The sequence below is a fragment of the Cyanistes caeruleus genome, unplaced genomic scaffold (assembly GCF_971803275.1).
Source record: "Cyanistes caeruleus unplaced genomic scaffold, bCyaCae1.hap1.1 HAP1_SCAFFOLD_101, whole genome shotgun sequence".
Taxonomy (NCBI): Eukaryota; Metazoa; Chordata; class Aves; order Passeriformes; family Paridae; genus Cyanistes; species Cyanistes caeruleus.
Genome location: NW_028255903.1, coordinates 57,408 through 78,269, shown reverse-complemented (window position 1 = coordinate 78,269; position 20,862 = coordinate 57,408). Strand labels below are relative to the sequence as shown.

At 49.4% G+C, this 20,862-nt stretch overlaps 2 protein-coding genes across 4 annotated transcripts in view; one reads left to right on the top strand and one right to left on the bottom strand.

The window, feature by feature from the left end:
- The window catches only part of LOC147646319 (maestro heat-like repeat-containing protein family member 7), a 114,350-nt gene extending 106,506 nt beyond the window's left edge, over positions 1 to 7,844 (top strand). The window contains exon 6 of the mRNA XM_086873621.1: positions 7,821 to 7,844. Coding sequence (XP_086729747.1) covers positions 7,821 to 7,844 — 24 coding nt within the window. The remainder of the gene's footprint in view (positions 1 to 7,820) is intronic.
- LOC147646318 (maestro heat-like repeat-containing protein family member 7) overlaps positions 1 to 18,670 on the bottom strand; it is a 253,483-nt gene extending 234,813 nt beyond the window's left edge. The window contains exons 1-16 of one of the 3 annotated variants that reach the window (XM_086873591.1): positions 18,081 to 18,465; positions 17,823 to 17,981; positions 17,489 to 17,553; positions 17,230 to 17,379; positions 16,892 to 17,040; positions 16,440 to 16,587; positions 16,003 to 16,190; positions 15,776 to 15,913; positions 15,383 to 15,497; positions 15,074 to 15,211; positions 14,684 to 14,860; positions 14,388 to 14,543; positions 14,128 to 14,229; positions 13,802 to 13,904; positions 13,465 to 13,521; positions 12,735 to 13,174 (exon numbers count right to left, since the gene is read on the bottom strand). In XM_086873591.1, coding sequence (XP_086729717.1) covers positions 12,975 to 13,174; positions 13,465 to 13,521; positions 13,802 to 13,904; positions 14,128 to 14,229; positions 14,388 to 14,543; positions 14,684 to 14,860; positions 15,074 to 15,211; positions 15,383 to 15,497; positions 15,776 to 15,913; positions 16,003 to 16,190; positions 16,440 to 16,587; positions 16,892 to 17,040; positions 17,230 to 17,379; positions 17,489 to 17,553; positions 17,823 to 17,981; positions 18,081 to 18,204 — 2,169 coding nt within the window. In that variant the 5' untranslated portion in view covers positions 18,205 to 18,465 and the 3' untranslated portion in view covers positions 12,735 to 12,974. Of the gene's footprint in view, positions 1 to 12,734; positions 13,175 to 13,464; positions 13,522 to 13,801; positions 13,905 to 14,127; positions 14,230 to 14,387; positions 14,544 to 14,683; positions 14,861 to 15,073; positions 15,212 to 15,382; positions 15,498 to 15,775; positions 15,914 to 16,002; positions 16,191 to 16,439; positions 16,588 to 16,891; positions 17,041 to 17,229; positions 17,380 to 17,488; positions 17,554 to 17,822; positions 17,982 to 18,080 lie in introns of those variants that run through there. The other 2 variants (XM_086873596.1, XM_086873592.1) reach the window with 2 other exon arrangements.
- Positions 18,671 to 20,862: the final 2,192 nt, after the last annotated feature.

The window sequence follows — 20,862 nt, the reverse complement described above, 5'->3', positions numbered from 1 at the left end:
TTTTGAGGGAATTTTCGTAGATTTTGTGGAAATGTGTGGAGATTTTTTGAGATGTCTGGTATTTTGTAATGTTTTGAGAAGATTGTGGCAATTGTGTGGGATTTTTCTGGAATTTTGAGAGGCTTTCAAGAATTTTGTGGGAGTTTTCTTGAATTTTGTGGAAATTTGTTGAGATTTTTGTGAGATGGTTCTGGAATTTTGTGGGATATTGAGGAAATTTAGTGATTTTAGTGGGATTTTTCTTGAATTTTGTGGACATTCGTGGAGATGTTGTGAGATGTTGCAGGAATTTGGTAGGGTTTTGAGAAGATTTAGGGAATTGTGTGGGGCTTTTCCAGAATTTTGTGCGATTTGGAGAAGACTTGAAGAATTTTGAGGGATTTTTCTTAGATTTTTCTGGAAATTGTTGGAGATTTTGTGAGATGGTGCAGGAATTTGGTTGTGTTTTGAGAAGATTGAGGGAATTTTGTGGGATTTTTCCTGGAATTTTGTGGAATTTCTCTAGAATTTTGTGGGATATTGAGGAGATTTTGTGAGATGTTTGTGGGATTTTGAGGAGACTTGAAGAATTTTGTGGTATTTTTCTTGAATTTTGTGGCAATTTATAGACATTTTGTGGGATGTGGCTGGAGTTTGGTCAGGTTTTGAGAAGATTCAAGGAATTCTGTAGCATTTTCCTGGAATTTTGAGGATTTCTCTCGAATTCTGTGAGATTTGGAGGAGACTTGAAGAATTTTGAGGGAATTTTCTTAGATTTTGTGGGACATTTGTGGAGATTTTGTGACATGTCTGTGGAATTTTGTGGGATATTGAGGAAATTTAGTGATTTTTGTGGGATTTTTCTTGAATTTTGTGGACATTTGTGGAGATTTTGTAGGATGATGCAGGAATTTGGTTGTGTTTTGAGAAGATTCAGGTAATTTTGTGGGATTTTTCTGGAATTTTGTGGAAATTCTCTAGAATTTTGTGGGATATTGAATAGATTTTGTGGGATGTTTGTGGAATTTTGAGGAGACTTGAAGAATTTTGAGGGATTTTTACTAGATTTTGTGGAAATTGTTGGAGATTTTGTGGGATGTTGCTGGAGTTTGGTAGGATTTTGAGAAGATTGAAGGAATTTTGTAACATTTTCCTGGAATTTTGAGGATTTCTCTTGAATTTCTTGGAATCTGGAGGAGACTTGAAGAATTTTGAGGGAATTTTCTTAGATTTTTCTGGAAATTGTTGGAGATTTTGTGAGATGGTGCAGGAATTTGGTTGTGTTTTGAGAAGATTGAGGGAATTTTGTGGGATTTTTCCTGGAATTTTGTGGAATTTCTCTAGAATTTTGTGGGATATTGAGGAGATTTTGTGAGATGTTTGTGGGATTTTGAGGAGACTTGAAGAATTTTGTGGGATTTTTCTGGAATTTTGTGGCAATTTGTGGACATTTTGTGGGATTTGGCTGGAGTTTGGTCAGGTTTTGAGAAGATTCAAGGAATTCTGTAGCATTTTGTGGGAATTTTGAGGATTTCTCTCGAATTCTGTGAGATTTGGAGGAGACTTGAAGAATTTTGAGGGAATTTTCTTCGATTTTGTGGGACATTTGTGGAGATTTTGTGAGATGTCTGTGGAATTTTGTGGGATATTGAGGAAATTTAGTGATTTTTGTGGGATTTTTCTTGAATTTTGTGGACATTTGTGGAGATTTTGTAGGATGATGCAGGAATTTGGTTGTGTTTTGAGAAGATTCAGGGAATTTTGTGGGATTTTTCTGGAATTTTGTGGAAATTCTCTAGAATTTTGTGGGATGTTTGTGGAATTTTGAGGAGACTTGAAGAATTTTGAGGGATTTTTCCTAGATTTTGTGGAAATTGTTGGAGATTTTGTGGGATGTTGCTGGAGTTTGGTAGGATTTTGAGAAGATTGAAGGAATTTTGTAACATTTTCCTGGAATTTTGAGGATTTCTCTTGAATTTCTTGGAATCTGGAGGAGACTTGAAGAATTTTGAGGGAATTTTCTTAGATTTGGTGGAAATTTGTGGGGATTTTGTGAGATGTCTTTGGAATTTTGTAATGTTTTGAGAAGATTTAGGGAATTTTGTGAGGATTTTCCAGAATTTTGAGGGGCTTGTCAATAATTTTGTGGGAGTTTTCTTGAATTTTGTGGAAATTTGTTTAGATTTTGTGAGATGGTTCTGGAATTTTGTGGGATATTGAGGAAATTTAGTTAATTTTGTGGGATTTTTCTTGAATGATGTGGACATTCGTGGACATTTTGTGGGATGTTACAGGAATTTGGTAAGGTTTTCAGAAGATTGAGGGAATTGTGTGGGGCTTTTCCAGAATTTTGTGGGATTTTTCTTTGATAATGTGAAAATTGGTGGAGATTTTGTCAGACGTCTCTGGAATTTTGTGATGTTTGGAGAAGATTTAGGGAATTTTGTGGCATTTTTCTGCAATTTTGTGGAATTTCTCTAGAATTTTGTGGGATATTGAGGAGATTTTGAGGGATGTTTGTGGGATTTTGAGGAGACTTGAAGAATTATGGGGGAATTTTTTTAGATATTCTAGACATTTGTGGAGATTTTGTGGGATATTGCAGGAATATGGTTGGGTTTTGAGTAAATTTGGGGAATTTTTGAGATTTTTCTGCAATTTTGTGGGATTTTGTGGGATGTTTGTGGGATTTTGAGGAGACTTGAAGAATTTTGTGGTATTTTTCTTGAATTTTGTGGCAATTTGTGGACATTTTGTGGGATGTGGCTGGAGTTTGGTAGGGTTTTGAGAAGATTCAAGGAATTCTGTAGCATTTTCCTGGAATTTTGAGGATTTCTCTTGAATTTCTTGGAATCTGGAGGAGACTTGAAGAATTTTGAGGGAATTTTCTTAGATTTTGTGGGACATTTGTGGAGATTTTGTGAGATGTCTGTGGAATTTTGTGGGATATTGAGGAAATTTAGTGATTTTTGTGGGATTTTTCTTGAATTTTGTGGACATTTGTGGAGATTTTGTGGGATGTTGCAGTAATTTGGTTGGGTTTTGAGAAGATTTAGGGAATTTTCTGGCAATTCCTGGAATTTTGACGATTTCTCTTGAATTTTGTGGGATTTGGAGGAGTCTTGACGAATTTTGAGGGATTTTTCTTAGATTTTGAGGAAATTGGTGGAGATTTTGTGAGGCGTCTCTGGAATTTTGTAATGTTTGGAGAAGATTTAGGGAATTTTGTGGCATTTTTCTGCAATTTTGTGGACTTTCTCTAGAATTTTCTGTGATATTGATGAGATTTTGTAGGATGTTTCTGGAATTTTGTGGGATTTTTCTGGGATTTGGAGGAGAGTCGGAAAATTGTGAGGGATTTTTCCTGGGTTTTTCGGAAATTGGTGGAGATTTTGTGAGATCTTGCAGGAATTTGGTGGGGTTTTGAAAAAAATTTAGGGGATTTTGTGGGTTTTTTCTTAAATTTTTTTGGAATTTGTGGAGATTTTATCAAATGTTTCTGGAATTTGGTTGGGGTTTGAGAAGTTTCAGGGAATTTTTTGTATTTTTGTGCAATTTCCTGGGATTTTTCTTGAATTTTGTGTATGTTGAGAAAACGTGAAGAATTTTGTGGTGTTTCACTGGATTTTTTTCTGGAATATTTCTGGCGTTTTTTCAAATTAGATTTTTGAGATATTTTTGGAATTTAGTGGAATTTTGTGTAATTGCATCAGATTTTTCTGTAATTTCTGGGGGTTTTGTGGAATTTTGTGAATTTTTTAAAGAATTTTGTGGGATATTTAAAAGCTTTAGGGATTTTTGTGGGATATTTCTATAATTTTGTGAGATATTTCTGGAATTTTCAGGATTTTGAATCTGTTTGGTGAATTTGATGGTATTTTTCTGGAATTTTGTGGGAATTTCAGTAGGTTTTGTGGGATTTTTGTGGAATTTTGTGGAGTTTTTCTGGAATTTTGTAGGATTTTGAGAACAATTGGGGCAATTTTTATGAAGATTTTGATAAAAAAGTGGGGAAAAAAGTGTTAAAACTGCTGAAATTTCAATAAACAAAGGAGAAAAGCAAAATCATATAAAGGGACCTAAACTGCGCACTAAATCCGCATGGTTTGGCCTAACATCAGCCAAATGGGGTTAAAATCATCCCAAGGAGTCCCAAGTGCAACCACCAGGGCATAAAAATGCCCAAAGCGGTGTCAAACCCACTCCAAATGGCCTAAAATCACCCTGGGATCTCCCAAATGGGTGCAAGGTCCACCCTGAAAGTCGCTGGTTTTGCCTCAAATCACCCAAAAGGCCCCAACATCAGCCAAAGTGGCCTGAAACGCCCAAAAGGGACCTGAAATCACCTGAAAAAGGCTCGGTTCCAGCGGCACCGGGACTGGGAGCGAGACCCAGATGGAGACCGAGACCGAGACTGAGGCCTAGAGCGGGCCTGAGACTGGGACTGAATCCGGCACCGGCACCGAGAGCGGCACCGCTCCGGGACCGGGACTGAGACCGGGACCGGCACCGCTGCGCCATTGAGATCGACACCGGGACCGGAATCGGCTCCGGGAGTGCCCCGGGACTGCTCCGAGACTGAGAGCGAGGCCAGCACAGGGACTGGGATCAACACCAGGAGCGCTCCCAGAGCAGAACAGGGATCTCCGAGTGTTCTCAGTGTGGGAAGAGGTTTCCCAACAGATCCATTCTCTTCCAGCACTATCGGATTCACAGGGATGAGAGGCCTTTCCGCTGCCCCGACTGCGGGAAGGGCTTCAAGCACAACAGCAACCTGGTCAAGCAGCGGCGCATCCACAGCGGGGAGAGGCCCCACGAGTGTTCCCAGTGTGGGAAGAGCTTCTCACAGAGCTCTCACTTGACCCGACACCAACGGAAGGGAAGCCCTGCGAGTGCCCCGAGTGCGGGAAGAGCTTCGTGCGCTGCTGCAGCTCCATCCCTCACTGGAGGAGCCACCTTGGGCACATTCCTGGAATCCACCTTGGCAATACACCTGGCTGCTTATCCTTCTCCTTTGGCCACAGTTTGCTTCTCATCTCCATCTCTTTGCACTCCAAAAGCCAGGAGGGATCCATCTGTCACCTCAAAACAACTCAATCCCACGCAAAACAGCTCCATTTGACCCTAAAAGGGCTCAATCCCAACTCCAAAGGGCTTGTTCCACCTCAGAAAATCTCAATCCCAGGCTAAAAGAATGGATCCGGAGAAATGCACAATGTCATTTATAACCTACACAACAGTAATTGAGTAGAAATTTGCCCCTTGGAAGAAATGCTCCAGAGTATATAAAAATACAATATTGGGTTTCAATTACTTATGCTGAACAGCACTGGAAGAAATCCCGGTTGGAATTCTAATACCATTTCAGAGTGTCTTCCTTCCTGCTCCTCTAAGAACATAAAAGCAATGATGTATTGACAGTCAAGGCAATGCAAGATAAATGCAGTCTTAGGAAAAACCTTGAGATAATCCAAGTAAATTTGGAGAGCACACATTTCTCTGTATGTTGTACAGTTCCAGACATATTGTTGTAATAAATATCTTTCCCATGGCATCAGTAATTACAGGAGCATGCAAGTAAAATGATCATTGCCCTCTCCCCCCCAGTTTTACTCTTTAAATAGATCTTTTAGAGATCAATATCAAAAAGAGGACTGAGGGGTTATTTGATCATAGTTTCTAACTGCCTTCTCAGGGTAAAAGTACAGGATATGAAATAACTGTTTCATCTAGCAGCAAACAATACTATGGGTACAAAAGATACAAAAATTCAGGAGAAAATACTTATCAAACTTTTTTATTATTTTTTTTTTTTTTTTAATGTGGAGTGAATGGCCAGTAAATCAAAACATGAAGAAAAGAGTAGATGCCTCATAACTCAATGTCATCAAAGCCAGACTGAATGCTTCTGTGGAAAATCCCAAGCACTAGGTCTAAGTTGTGGCCTTGCAATCAAAACTAACCGATGTGACTGGCCCTAATCGCTTGTGTCTTTAAAACCAACTTCTCCCTCTAATTTGCATTTCTACCTTGCCTTGTATATTGCTGATAGTTTTCATTCACCTATTGAAATACTTCTTCAATTCAAAGCAATGGATGTATTTGACCGTGATAAATGCACAAACAAGGCTGGGAAATATTTTCATATGTATCCTCTAATTTGGACAAGTAGATACACGGATAAAAGCTGAGATAGGCCAAATAAATTTAGCAGAAGCATGTGAGGACATAATCAGCAGAGTCTGCTGGTGATGCAGAATTGTAGAGGTCAACACTAAGAAAAAAGTCAAGCTGGACACAAGTATAGGTTTGGACAGAAGTGGGGGGAGAGCAGCCCTACAGAAAAGGATCTGGGGGTGTTGGCTAAAGAGGAGTCAGCAGTGTGCCCCCAGGGAACGTCATGCTGGGGCAAATGAAACACAGCATCATTAATTGGTCAAAAGGGGGAATTACCCAGCAGTGCTGGCAGCTGGGGGAAATGAGGCTGAGCAGCAAACTCTTTGCTCTCTCCAAACACCTGAGGAAGGCAAGGTGCTGATCTCTTCTCCCCGGTATCCAGTGATAAGACAGATGGGAATGGTTCCAAACTGAGCTAGATGAGGTTTAGCAAGCATTTTTATCAATAGACATGGGTCAAACACTTCCTAACAGGCTTCCTAAAGAGATGATTGATGGTTCCAAGCCTGTCTGTTTGAGAGGTACTTGGACAATGAGCTGAATAACATTCTTAACATTTTGCTCAGCCCTGAATTGATTCAAGCAGCTGAAGGAGGCCATGGGACTGCTGGAGACCATGGATAGGATCAGAGGGCTGGAATACCTCTCCTACGATGACAAGCTGAGAGAGTTTGGTTTGTTCAGCCTGGAGAACAGAAGGCTCTGGGGCAACCTTAAAGCACCTGAAAGGGGGGCTCCAAGAAAGCTGGAGAGACTTTTAAAGGACATGTAGTGATAGGATAAGGGGAAATGGCTTGAAACCAAAAGAAAGTACATTTAGATGAAATGTTAGAAATTCTTTAGGGTCAGGCTGGTGAGGCACTGGAACAGGCTGCCCAGAGAAGCCGTGGGTGCTCCGTGCCTGAAAGTGTTCAAGAGCAGGCTGGACAAGGCTTGGAGTAACCTGCTCTAGAGGAAGGTGTCCCTGCCCGTGGCAGCGTGATTGGAACTAGATGATCTTCAAAGTCCCTTTCAACCCAAGCCATTCTATGATTCTGTCATTCTATGACTGGTGTTGGACTCTTCCAACTGAAATAGTTTTTTCCACTTTTTTTTGGTTGTGTGACCTTCATGACTCACTGCTCAGCTCACTGAGGCAATCTGCCTTCCCAACAGGAACAGAAATGGAAAGCCCCATGAAACACTCATCTTAGATGATTTCACACAGCTCAGTCTCCTGGGAAAATACGGCTAAGCAGCTTTTCCAGTCCGTGCACAGTTCTTCATTGACATAATGCATGAATTTGAAGCAGGGCCATCACCTCAGGGTTACTGTAAACTTCCAGACATGGGTGTCACAAGAAACATCGGACTCATATTTGTATTCCAAGTCCATCAGTCTAAGAAAACAGATCTCCTTGCAGAACCACTCTATATCTCAAATATTGAGCTGCCTGCCTTTGCAGGAATAGCTCAAATTGTTCCTGTGTGAAGAAATGCCCTCATACGTAACTTAAATATATACTTTTACAGGAACTTGATCTCAAAGTATGGCTGAGTGGAGCACTTGGTGCTTAAAATGGCAGCAAACTTGTGTTAGTGCTATTCACAGATAGATCCATCCCGAGCAATTCCTTTGATCCTTAACTCTTTCACACTCCCATCCTTGTCATCTCCCTGCTTAGCTGCCTACAGACACTCCATCTTAAAATTCAAATAGTTATGTTATTGGAGACACCTTTAATTTTCTGACACCTCTACTTCTCTGACACCTCTCCATATTTTTCTTTACTGTTTGCCACAGACCCTGGAGCACTGTCCCATTCCTGCCCCTCCCTCCTCTCCTCCCCCCAGTCCCAGACGAAAAATCCTATTTTAAGAAAAATCCTATTAAGAAAAAATCCTATTTTTTCTTATCTTCCATCCTCTTGTCTTTTTCCACCTCCATATATGCATCTAGAGACATGCACACTATTTTTGTTTGGCTGTGGAAAGTTTGTCTTTTCAGTTCCTTACAAAGTATTTGAAAAGGTAGCATTTTTTTGCATTTAATTAAAGGCCATAAAATATCCCAAATGATGCCTTAGAGAAAAAGGCAGCAAACACTGTTGAAAGTCCTGGCTTGTGGTCACTGATGGAAATCCAGCCCCTTAGCCCAAGTGGAAGGGGCATAGCCCATGTATTTGGAATGACAGTTCGGTGTTCTCTTGGTTAGATTGTGCTCCTGTTATGGAATAAACTGATGAAGTCCTCCAAGAAAGATGAAGCTGTGGTTGGTTGTTTGGGCTTTTAAAAATGATGATTTTTAAATGACACATTGTGGCATCTCCCTATGGCCACAGACTTGCAGCCAGAAGTTACACAGAAAAAAAGGACTGTAGTCTGTCTGCTTTCAAATGTCACACCTGCACTGTGTGAAGAACTCCTGGTGACATTGAGGCCATTTAATTTTGGACCATCTATTCCTGTTATATGGCAGAGACTAATAACTTTGAACAGTAGCACAGGTCCCGGCAGGTGCCTTGTTTTCCTTGGGCAGCCTTGGCGAGGGGCAGGAGCCTGTGGGCACAGGTGGCTGGTGTGCTTTGTGTGCCTTGTGTGCCTGGCCTGGTGTGGGTTTTGTGCTTTGTGTGGCCTGTGTGCTGCTGGCTGTGGCTCCGAGTCCGCTGTGGCCATAGGCAGCCCTGGTGGCCGGGCTGTGTGCTCTGCGTGTCTGGGCTGTGTTGGTGAGGCTGCGGGGCAGGGCAGGAAGGTGAGCGCTCCTGAGAGGGGAAGCAGCGCCTACGGCCAGAGCGCCCTGAGAGCGCCCGATCCCGCCTGATCTCGGAAGCTCAGCAGGGTCATGTAAATCATGTAGGACTTTTCTCCTAACATGAGTATCCTGGGGATTTCTCAGAGCTGTTTTAAAGGAAAATACAGGACAATGTCCTGGATTCCTTCTTTATGTTCCTAGAAAACCTTCTGCTAAGCTGCTTGCCTGTGTCTTCACTATCTAGCCTGAGACTTGGGTGACTAATCCTATTAAGGCAGCATTATGATTAATAGCTCCTTGGATCAGTCAAAGGTAGATAACATGTTGGAGTCTGAGTGTGTCCCCTTGTTTTTAATACTTACTTCTAGGATTCAAAGAAACACTGAATTTCATACAATACGAAATTCATGAGCATGTTTTCATGGTGATACATGAAAACAAATGTTAAAGTTAGATAGGAAAAGTGTGAGTGTGTAGATTAGAAAGTTTTCTAAATCACTGGGTGAAAAAGTAGTTTAGAGAACAAGAGACAAGATGGAGGATTTAGGGTTTTTCTCTTGTCCTTTTTCTTTCTTCTTCATGTTCTTCTCCTAGGGGTTTTTGGGTAGTAGGAGGTGATTGGATAGAAAATACCGTAGTGCAGCACACAGGTGTTGGGTCGTTGGGTCACTAAGAAAAATAACTTCCTGCAAAAGCTTACTAAATCTCCACCATTTCCCACTAAATCTAAGAAAAATCCCTCAAAATTCTTCAAGTCTCCTCCAAATCCCACAAAAATCCCACAAAATTCCAGAAACATCCCACAAAATCTCCTCAATATCCCACAAAATTCTGGAAAAGCCTCAAAAAATTCCAGAAAAATCCCACAACATTCCCTATAACTTCTCAAAATTCTACCAAATTCCAGCAACATCCACAACATATCCAAAAATGTCCACAAAATTTCACAAAATCCCACAAAATTCCAGGAAAATCTGATGAAATTGTTAGCATTCAGGAACACACATCATCACAGAATGATTATATGAAGGTGCTTTATTGAAGAGCTCTGGGTGTCAGAGATCAAAATCGGACCCATCTTGGTTTTGAGTTGAACATGTTTTATACTCTATCGTTATACAACTTAGATATTAATTATTAAGCTTACATTGTTCTATTGTATGCATTGTTTTTACCCAAGCATGGATTTCTCGTGTTCCCCTCTCAACCCCCTAACATTGTTCCTCATGTTCTTTAAACAATAATTATATCTAATCACATCTAACAATTCTATCATTTATCATATATTGATTAGACAGGTGCAGTTTCACATGATCTTTAGCAAGCACAAGGCCTAACATTTCCAGGGCCTACTTTTCCCAGGGCTTGTCAAGCCTAACTTTCTTTCTGAGTTCCCGAATTTCCTAAGATTTTAAAATGTTTTACGATCACCTCCAGATACAAAGAGTCCTGCCTGAACAGTCACAGAGCTACACCTGTTTTTAACTGTAACTTTTATAAATTTTTCCAGAGCCTGCTGGCTGTGTTCAAGGTTTTCTCCCTATTTCCTCCCTAGTGCACATTCTCCAGAAACTCTGCTTTTACATCCTTTTGCATTGATTAAAGTTACCTGCAATGACGAGTCAATCCAAACCCTGGGAAAACTTGAACTTAAATGTGTACCTAGGCAAAATATTTACCTCCCACATCTGAAGCCATGAGCTGCCAAGTACTGTCCCCACTGTCATACCCTGTCCCCTGGAGGTCTGCTGATGCCATTTCAAAGGGGTTGCCAATGAAAACAAGTTTGAATATTTTTGTAGTTTCCACATTGGCATTCAAATCCTTGACTAGATAAATCACAAGTCAAGATTTCTAGGATTCTTCCATACCAAAGCTGTCATTCTCACCCTGGATTTTAGAGTGTCTGAACAGTCAGACAAGGTTTTAGTTTTAGACACTACAGACAAAGTCCCTGCTGTTCGGTGATCCCATTCCATCAGCATATAGTCCTGATGATTCCCTTAGGCAGGAGCAGCAAAGGCAAGAATGAGCCAAACAAGCTGTTCCTGTGTTCTCATGTCCGGCACAGCAGTAACTGGGAATTCAAGAATGGATTCAGGAGACAATGGGTGCACAGGGAGCCACCAAGGCTTTGGGATGCTGAAATGGACCAGCCTGGTGCCAGTGCCCGGGCTGCACCGCGCTGAGCTCCAACTGGACAATCTAACAAGGGTTGAATGGACACACCATGGGCCACTGGAGACTCCTACTCCTAGTTCTGTGAGCTACACTATTCACCTGTCATTCACCAGATGATTCTTTCATCTTTGCTTGAAATCCAGGAGAGGAAAAGGTCAACATGGAAAAGTGTTCTCCCAATTCTAGTGACACCTTGTGCCTGCATACCACCTGTGCCCATGGCAGGGTGGCTGGAGACTGGATGATGTTGATGCTACTTTGCAACACCAAGTGCTCAGGGATTCTGGGATTGCCCAAGTGGAGAGCAAAACTGAGCCGTGTAAGTCCCTGCTTTTTTTCAGCGCATGCTGCTTCTTCCTTTGTTCCAAGCAAGTCCAGGATTTGGTTTCATGTGTCTTTAAGGTGCCTGGACAGATGAGAGGGAGGGCAGCTGCCCCATCAGACTCTCTCTCTCTCTCTCTCTCTCTCTCTCTCTCTCTCTCACTCAGGATGGTGCCAATGCCACTGCCTTGGGACACCTGAGTGTGGAAGGCGAGCTCGCCCTCAAGCACGGCCATCCAAGTCAGTCACGGGCACAGGCTGCAGCTGAAGCTGGCAAGTGTTGCTGTGAGGCTGCAAGTGAAGAGAAAGCCATTGTGGCCAACTCTGCTGAAGCCTTTTGCCAAAGCAAAGGCAATTGTGCCCACAGCCTCCCCCTGTTTGGCACCCGGCTGCTGCGGACGCCTCAGTGCGCAGGTGCCGACGTTGGGGCTGCTGCTGTTCCTGGGCACACTCTGCTGCTGTTTCTGTGGGCTCCAGAGCCGCTTGGGCAGCAGCCACTGGGCAGCCCTGCTGGAGGAGACATCGCCACCCTCCCCATGGTGGAAGCAGCTCTGTGGGCCCCGAGCTCTGTGTCAGGGGGGCCTCGGTCACAGCAGCGTGGCCTGGGCAGCCGCGAGGGCCCGGACTGGCCGCCAGTCCTGCCACTGCCCACTGCCCCTTCCTGGAGGCACCCAGTGGCCGTGGCCTGGCAGCACCCCCCTGCCCTCCATGTCCCCAGCCAGCCCAGCCTGGGCACCTCGGGCTGTCCCCACCCTCCCGCTGGGGTGGTGTCCCAGCCTCCAGGCCTTCTGCTGCAGGCCTGGGGGACATTTTGGGGCAGCACCGGAGCAGCCGGGTGTCAGGGACCAGGCGGCTGCCCGGGGGCTGCTTATGGCCCTCTGACACCCAATTCCTCAGGGCTTCCCACCACCCCGGCTCCTCCAGGGCCTTCTGTCCCCTTGGAACCTCCTGCCACCCACTCCCTCACATATCCCCCTCGTGCCTTCCCACTGCCTTGTCCCGTCTGGGCCTCTGCAGCCCCTCATCCCTTCACGGCCGCCCAGCACCCCGTGCCCTCAGGGGCTCCCCCAGCCTGGCCCGGCAGCAGCGCTGCAGCCCCACAGGAGCTCCAGCAGCTCCTCAGCCATCACGGCAGCAACACACGGGCAGCAGGACACAGATGGCGCTTCCTGCCTGCCACAGGGCTTGTGGCTTCAGCACAACCACCAAAGGCCAAGGGGCTTCTGGCCATTTCCCCTGCGCCACTGCACGCCCCGGCAGGTTGCTGAACACAAGAACCCTTTTCCCTCTCTTCCCCTATGCCCCTCACACCCTGGGCAGCAAAAGAAAGGTCTTGGGACTCTTGTGGTTTATAACATATCCTATATTATTTACATACTAGATGGAAACGAAACGAAGAAAAGAACAATCTCTATGAAAAAAAAAATAACAGATGGCCCATGTGGCCCCAGAAGATAGAGCCTCTCAGCCCTAACATATCCTATATTATTTACATACTAAAAAGAAAAAAACAGAAGAAAACAATTCTTATGAAATTAAAAATCCTGGCTTGCCCAGGTGGCCCCAGCAAACAGAACGTCCCAAATCATCTCTGAGCACATCTCCAGCAGTGCAGCCAGCCCAAGCCCGACAGACGAGGCCGTGTCCTCCATGCCCTGAGGATTTGGTCTTGCATCCTCTGCACGATGGAATATCGGGCACTCTGGATGGCCCGGAGGACATACAGCGTCTCAAGTGCCAGGTCTGACACGGCACCGCTTCTGTCCTCCGTCAGGCGTTCGAGGGCTGCAAGAGAGACAAACAGAGCCACGGTCACACCCCAGAGCTGTGGGGGCCCAGCGAGAGCCCCCTGCCAGGGCCATGCCAGCCGGCTCTTGCCTTGGCCAGGAGGGAGCAGGGACCAAGGGGGTCAGCCCGAAGCTGCTGGCCACAAATGCCCCACGTGGCCCTGAAATCTCACTGTGCTCTGCCCACGCCGCCCCTCATCGGGACAGGGAGCAGAGCCCTCCACAGCCTGGCCAGGGCTTGCAGCTGCCCCCGACAGCCACCGCTGTCAGCCCGCTGTCCTGGCTCACCTCTGCACAACACCTGGAGCTCTGCCTGCTGCCCCCTCAGCTGCTCCCCGGCCATCCCTGAGAACACAGAGCCTGTCAGGGTCCCAGCAGCACAGATCCCTGCCAGCGACGCTGCCAGCCCTGTGGCCACACGGCCTCCTGCCCCGGCAGGGATCAGCCCGGGCCCTTGCCGCACCCTGACTCAGCCCAAGGGCACGGCTGCCAGAGGCCGGCAGCAGCAGCCCCGAGGGCAGCCGGGGCTCCAGGGCGCCGGGCCCGGGTGCCGCTGCCGGCGCAGCAGCCGGGGCTGGGGCCGAGCTGCGGCGGGGCGGGGAGGGAGCCCGGGCTCGGGACTCACCGATGACCCTGATGGCCGCCGCTCGCAGGGTCTCCTGTGGGTCCTGCAGGTACTGCAGGGCCCGGCGCAGGTGCTCGGCCAAGGGGATCCTGTGGTCGGCCAGCTGGAGAAAGCGGCAGGAGGGAAGGGTTGGCGCGGGCTCTGCCCCTCGGCCGGGCGCTGCAGCCTGCGGCCAGTCCCGGCCTCCCGTGCCCGGCCAGCCCTGAGAAGCCGTGCGGCGCCCGGGTGCAGCAGTGGGCAAGGGCACAGCTGCCAGCCCCACACACTGAGCACCGGGGCCAGGGGGCTTCTCTAGCCTTTGGCTGGCACTTGCAGACTGCCCTTACCACGAGCTTGGCAAACTTCCACAGTTTCTCCTTCCTCACAGGTTTTTCCAGGTCTGGCCTCTTCAGAAAGCCAGCCGCGCGAAGGAGCGTTGTCCGAGAGGCCTGGGGAGCAGCAGAGAGCCGCAAATGGCCCCACAAGCCAGGGCACAGGAGTGTCCCAGTGCCAAGGGCTGGAGGAGGCTGCAGCCTGCAAGCCTGCGTCAGGGCAGGAGGCAGCTGAGCCCCCTGCCAAGGCGCAGCAGCAGCCCAGGAGTCCTCACCTCTGCCACATGCCGATTCTCATCTTGGCAGTGGAAAAAGAGTGGGAGCAGGCTCTGGTACACTCGTTCCTTCAGGGGCTTTCTTCCTTCTTCTTCTGCTGAAGACATCACTCTTCGAAGGAGAGACATGGAGAGCAGCTGCACCTGGCTATCAGGCTGTATGAAAGGAAGGAAGGAAGGAAAAATGACCTCATCATTGGCTTCTTGTGGCCCACATTGGCGCAGGCCTGCAAATGCACAGGGCACAAAGTGTCCGGGCAGCAGGCAGTGGCCGTGGCTGGGGCACAGAGCCTTACATTGTCCAGGAGTTTCAGGAGCGGCTCAGCCAGCTGCAGGGCCCTGCGCCAGGATATTGGGGTGTCTTCATCCAGGAAAATATAGCTCAGGAGAGCAATGCTCATCCTGGCCACGTCACTGTCCAAGTCCCACAGGAGGTGCACTAGTCTTCCTGTCAGGCTCTGAATTCTTTCGGCCTGTGCAGAACACAAGGGTGTGAAAGCCCGGGCAGCTGCTGCAGGGCCCAGAGGCCAAAGCCCTTTCCCAAAGCACTCGGGCAGCTGAAGCAGGAGGCAGGAGAGCTGGGAGGAGCTGCCTCAGCGCCCAAGGCAAAGGCCAGCCAAGGCCAAGTGACAGCATTGCCCAGCCTCATGCTGCCCACACGGCTTCAGCTGCTGCCCCCTTCTCACCATGGAGGGACGGTCCCTTAGCAGGAGGAGAGCCCTGAGCACCTGGTGATACATGTCTGTGGAATTGTACCACAGGTACTTATACAAGATGTCCATTAGGCTGTCACCACAGTCACTCAAGTCCAGGCAATCTAGGAGCTGAAAGGCACAGGGCAGTGAGAGGGGAGCCGGCCGCAGGAGCCTGGAAGTGCGCAGGGCTGGGCCCAGGCAGCAGCACAGGGCGCGGGTGCCGTCGCAGGCAGCTGTGGCTATGCAAGGGGACAGGGCTGGCAGGGAGCTGAGCAAGGTAGTGCTGGCCATCAGACTCACCTCCACAAGGAATGCCATGGCAGAGACATCCCAGAGTGGCAACGGTTTGCTGAGCACCTCAAGCAGGTAGCTTAAAATGCCTTTACACAAGTGGGCGGATGCACGGCGCATTACCCTGGAAGGCAGAAAATGGCACAAAGAGTCTCAGCAAGGGTGCGAAAAACCTCTCCCAGGACTGATGGACACAGTTGTCCTATTGCCCCAGCACCCTGTGAGGGGATGTGGGCCCGTGAGATGTGGCTGCTCCTGGGCACCCTCCTCTCACAGCCTTTTGCAGTCTCCTTGGCCATCCCTCGGTGACGAGGCCCTCAGGCCCATGGCCACGGGGACTGTGGGGGGCATCCCGGGCAGGGGGCACAAATGTCGGAGGCTGTGGGGAGAAGGGGGACTCACCTGGCCAGCAGACCCACGGCATAGTGGTGGGTGTCAGCACAGAGCAGCGTGTCCCAGCCACGCTTGCGTTCCATTGCCACCACCACATGCTCCAAGTGGAGACTGCAGAGCAGGGCCTTCAGGGTCTGCACTGCAAACCTGTGTGCACAGCAAAGCCCAGGTGACGCTGGGAGCGCTGGCTCCGAGGCTCGGGAAGTGGCAGGGACAGGAGGAGTGGCATGGAGCACCTGTTGGGGCTGGTGGAGAGGCCGTGTTGCTCCTGGCATTCCTTCCAGAAGGTATGGACGTCCTCTGTCATATACAAAGTACTGAAGTACGTTTGGAAGAGCAGATGCACGAAGAGGCGGGGGAAATAGACTGTGAGGATCTGTGGGCAACAGGGCCCCTGGAGGATCTTCCACATCACCAGAGTTGCCTGCAGAGGACAAAGCAGCCCGAGACAGCGCTCAGTGCCGGGGCGTCCGTGTGGCAGGGCCTGAGCGTGGCAGGGAGAGGCCGGGGGAGACGCAGGGGGAGCAGCGGGCCTGGTGGCCCTGAAGCTGCCCCTAGGCCAGGTTTGTGGCCAGTGCCTGAAGCAGGGAGATGCAGTGGGGGAAGGAGGCAACAGAGCTGCTGGAGAGGCGGCCGGCCTTGCGGTGAGCAAAGGCCAGCTCCAGAAACTTACAGTCAGGGAAAAGACAGCCGTCTTGTCCCCATCAGAGGTGCCCAGGTTTTTCTGCGGCCAGCTCCCCACCACATTGACGAGGAGCGGTGTCACTTCCTCTGAAATCCAGGGCGAGAGCAAGATGGTCGTCCACATGGCCATAGCAGCTCTGCGGGGTCAGACACAGCACCGTGGGCTGGGCAGCAGCGGGGAGCTGAGCTGGCCGCCAGCTCTGCCTGTGCCCACTGGCCCTGAGCGGCAGCAGCAGCCAGGCAGCCCAGCCCTGTGGGGACAGGCCCCTGAGGGGCAGGCTGGCAGCACGGCAGCAGGCTCGGGGGCCGACTTTGTAGCAGGGCTGGCAAAGGGAGCAGCCAGAGGGCCCTGGAAGTCTGTGTTGCTCACAGCCCTGGGCCGGGCTGTACAGGGTGATGGGCTGGGGAGCCCTGAGGCCTCGGGGCAGCTGGGCCCCATACCTGTCACACGTTGGGGCCACCCGCAGGAGAGTGATGGCCACATCATCAGGCTCTGCCTCGGCCACTTGCATCAGGGCCCAGTCCATCCTGTGCTCAGCAGCCTCATTGGCCATGAGCCACTGGTGGATGTACCTCACCACGCCGGGCACCTGGAGAAGGCACAGGGAGACTTGGAATGCTAGCAGAGGGAGTCAGCAATGTGCCCAGCTTCTTCCCCAGACAAGTGCTTCTCTTCCAGCACGCTGCCATGGCCTCAAAAGCTTCAAGTGAGCAGCAGGCGTGGCTTGGGAAAGCCAAGCAATTGCTGGAGGATCAAAGGTTGGCAACAGGCTGCTTACTTGCTCTGGATTGAAAAGAGCCGTCTCTACAAGTAGATCCAGCTGGGCAGCGCTGCTTTCTTCTACCAAGACCTCTGAGGATGCTTTGATCTCAGTGTCCATGGGACTGGTCTCTTCCTTGCCAATCCTCTTGATGTATTGGTAAAGAAACTGTAGGAGAAGGGCAGGAAGGCAGGGAAGTTGCATGGAGTGCTCCAAGTGCGGTGCTGGGCTGAGCAGTGCCAGCAGGTCCAGCGCAGGTGGGGATGGCTGCAGGTACCTGCGCTGCTCTGCGGAAGCGGCCACGGGCGGTGTCCTGCTCTTGTGCGCCGTCCATGGCTGCATCTGGCAAAGAGCAGCCAGAGCTGAGGGGCTGCAGGAGAGGCGGGAGAGCACAGCCCAGCCCTGCGTTCCCCAGGCAGGGACAGTCCCGGGATGCCCCAGGGGATGCAGCACGGCCACTGCTGTGGGGGCATCCCCAGCCCCTTTTTTGTGCTGTCCATGGGTGTGTGTCCACAGGACAGTGTGGGATGGGATGAGATGGGATGCAATGGGATGGGATGGGGCCAAGATGGCCGCAGGCACCAGCCCTGGGGCCCAGCTCTGCCACTCACCCTCCTCCAGCGGCTGCAACTGCTGCACCTCTTCGGTCTCTGGTGCTGGGGCAGCTCCAGGGCCTTCTTCCTCGACCTCCTCCTCTTCCTCCTCCACCCAGGCCAGTTTGGGCACTCTTGGGGGTCGCTGCTCCATATCTTCCTCCAGACTCTCCAATCCTTTCCATAGGAACAGCACCAGGGGATGGCATGGCATGGAATGGGATAGGGCCAAGCTGGCAACAGGCACTAGCCCTAAGGCCGAGCTCTGCAACTCACCCTCCTGTGGTGCCTGGAACTCCTGCACCTCTTCAGACTCCTGTGCCAGGACAGCTTCAGAGCCTTCTTCTTCCTGCTCCTCAAGCCAGGCCAACTTGGGCACTCTTGGGGGTCGCTGCTCCATGGCAGTGACTGGATTTCTGGCTACTTGCAGGAGAGATGGCTCGGAAAAGGTCGGAGTCAGCAAGTCCTGCAGTCGTGCCTGGAAGGCACCTGCAAGACTCAAGTCCTGGCAAGACTGCAAGACAGCGAGTCCTGCACTTGGGTCTTGAGGGCTCCTGCCACAAGGACAGGAGGCTCCTCGACAGGGACTGTGGTCTGGTCTCAAGGGCAGAGACTGCAGGGATGGGCAACACGTCGGAAAAGCTCCGGGTCACCAAGTCCCATGGTCTGCCCTCAAGAGAACCTTAAGAAGGAAGCCTCGGGAAGGCCACAAGTCAGCAAGACCTGTGGTCTGGCCTCGAGGTCACCTGTAGGAATAGTGCTTCAGAAAAGCTCCAGGTCCGACACAAAGGAGTGCGCTGTGCGGGGGCTCCTCACAGCACCGCTCTGGCGCGTCCTGACCCGTCGCGTGCACCGAGCACTGTGGCGTGGCCCTGTCACCGCCAGCTCCTATGGCAGCACGTGTCACAAAGGGCCCTTTGACATCTGCTCCCGTTGCCACCATCCCACGGTGACCGTGCTGCAGCGTGTCACAAAGGGCCCTTGCACACCCTGCCCTCCGCCCTGGGGCCGCCCCCATCCCCCCCCAAGTGGCCCAGCTTGGAAGGAATCCCTTGCCCAAAGTGTCTAAGACAGCCTGACGGGATCTTTAGGAACAGCTTGTTAGAAATGGAGTCAAATTTATCAATAAGAATTTTATTGAAAACTTTGTAAAATTTTCTCATGCAAATGTCTCGGTTTTTGGAGACAGGTGTCTGCTAGGGAGGGCAGGAGCCTCCCTTGGAATGAAAAATGTGGACCCCCTCCCTCCGAATTATGATAATCCTGAAATCAAGGGGCTCTCAGGCAGAGATCTGGGGATAGGAATGACAGTTCTTCACTAGTATTTATAACCAGGCAAACAAACAACAATAACTACAGCATTAGCAAGAAAACAGAGCCAGGGACCCCGTGACAGCTTTCTGGGCTGAGACGGGAAAGGATGGAGGAGAGGCTTTGTTTCACAAACCCCCTCGGGTTGGCAGTCAGTGCTGGTGCTCCTGCAGGGCTCTGAGGAACACTCAGCTGGAACAGCAGGGATGAGCTGAGATCCCGGGCCAGTGGCTGAGGTGGATCAGCAGCTCCGTGGCGATGGCTGGCACTGCCACACGTCCCGGCAGGACAGGGGGTGCGAGGCCACCAATGAAGAGGGAAGAAGGAGAAGAAGCAGCAGCTCCATCTGGGTGATGGCGAAATTCCCTTCTCCCCACCACAACAGCTCTGCACCCAAAGTGTTCTTCTCCGAAGCTGAAGAAGCCACCAAACTGTCCCCACCCTCCCCTTTTCCTGCCCCCTTCCCCCCCTGGGCCCAGCCAAACTCTTTATCTTTCCTCAAGCACCCACCAAGTACCCGCAGTTAAGTTTTCCCTGCAAGTCATGAGTAAAAATTCCACAGGCAAGCCAGAACTAAATAGAAAATAAAGGACACCTAACCCCCAACACCTGTAAGTTGTATCTTGAGAGTCAGCCAGGATCTTTGTTTGCCAGAAACACCTCTGAAGTTTAATCAAGGCATTAGTCATCAAAATTATTTTGAAAATTTAAAGATCAAAGTAGCCAAAATACTCAATGTAACTAATTGCTGGGTATGTTCTCAGCTCAGGTTGGGAGGAATGGGGTTCCCTCGGAGGGCTCACCCTGTGGGGTGCCCAAAACTCTGTCAATGGGCTCTGACTTGTAACGGATCCAGTGCAGGGACACTGACAGAAAACTGTGCTGTGGAACACAGGAATGCAATTATCAGTTTTACAGGATTGACTGAGATTTCCCTTCCGGAGAAACCAAGCCCTGTTCTAGTTGGAGGCCACAATGTGAAAGGATTTCTGTGCTTTACCATCACAAGCTTACTCATTCTTTTTCCTCACCCTCATTCACGTTAGGAACAATAATTCTGTTGTCCATGGAGCTGGCACCTTTTGAATTCCAGAATAATGTCCCCAAGGTCCTTTGCTGTTCAGCTTTACCGCGCTGTCTGTGGCTAACAAGGCTTGCTGGGGTCCTTTTCCCTTCGGCTGGAGAGGTGCCGGGTCCCAGTCCCTGAGGGACAGCCAGGCTCCTGGCTGGAATTGGTGTGGAAGTCCCTCAGGGTCACATCAGCCTTCACATGGAGCCCCGTGGATCTGAGCATTTTCCAAAGGGGCCGTTGGGGCAAACAGGGAGATTTGGTCTGGCAGGGTCTGTAAAACAATATCCCATCCCATCGACTTGTTCTGGCAGAGAACACTTGGCTGCAGGGACATATTCCCATTGTTCCTGCCCAGGTCTCAGGATTCCAACAGTGTTGTCTTTGCCCAGAGCTGTTCCTTCAGCTGGCTCGGGAAGGCCATTTGGCCTCTGGACCCACACTCTGGCTCCTTTATTAGGACTGCTGGGTCCAAACTCTTTTTATCCACAAATGGAGGCAATTTGAAGTGGATATTCTTTCTTCACAATTATTTTTTCAATTGCGATATCAATATTTCTTCTACCTTGTCATGGGGTTGAACAATCAAATCTTGTTCATTATTGTTTAACAGACTTACTTCAATTTCTCCTTGATAATCTGCATCAATTCCTCCTCCCATGACATGAACCCTTTGCA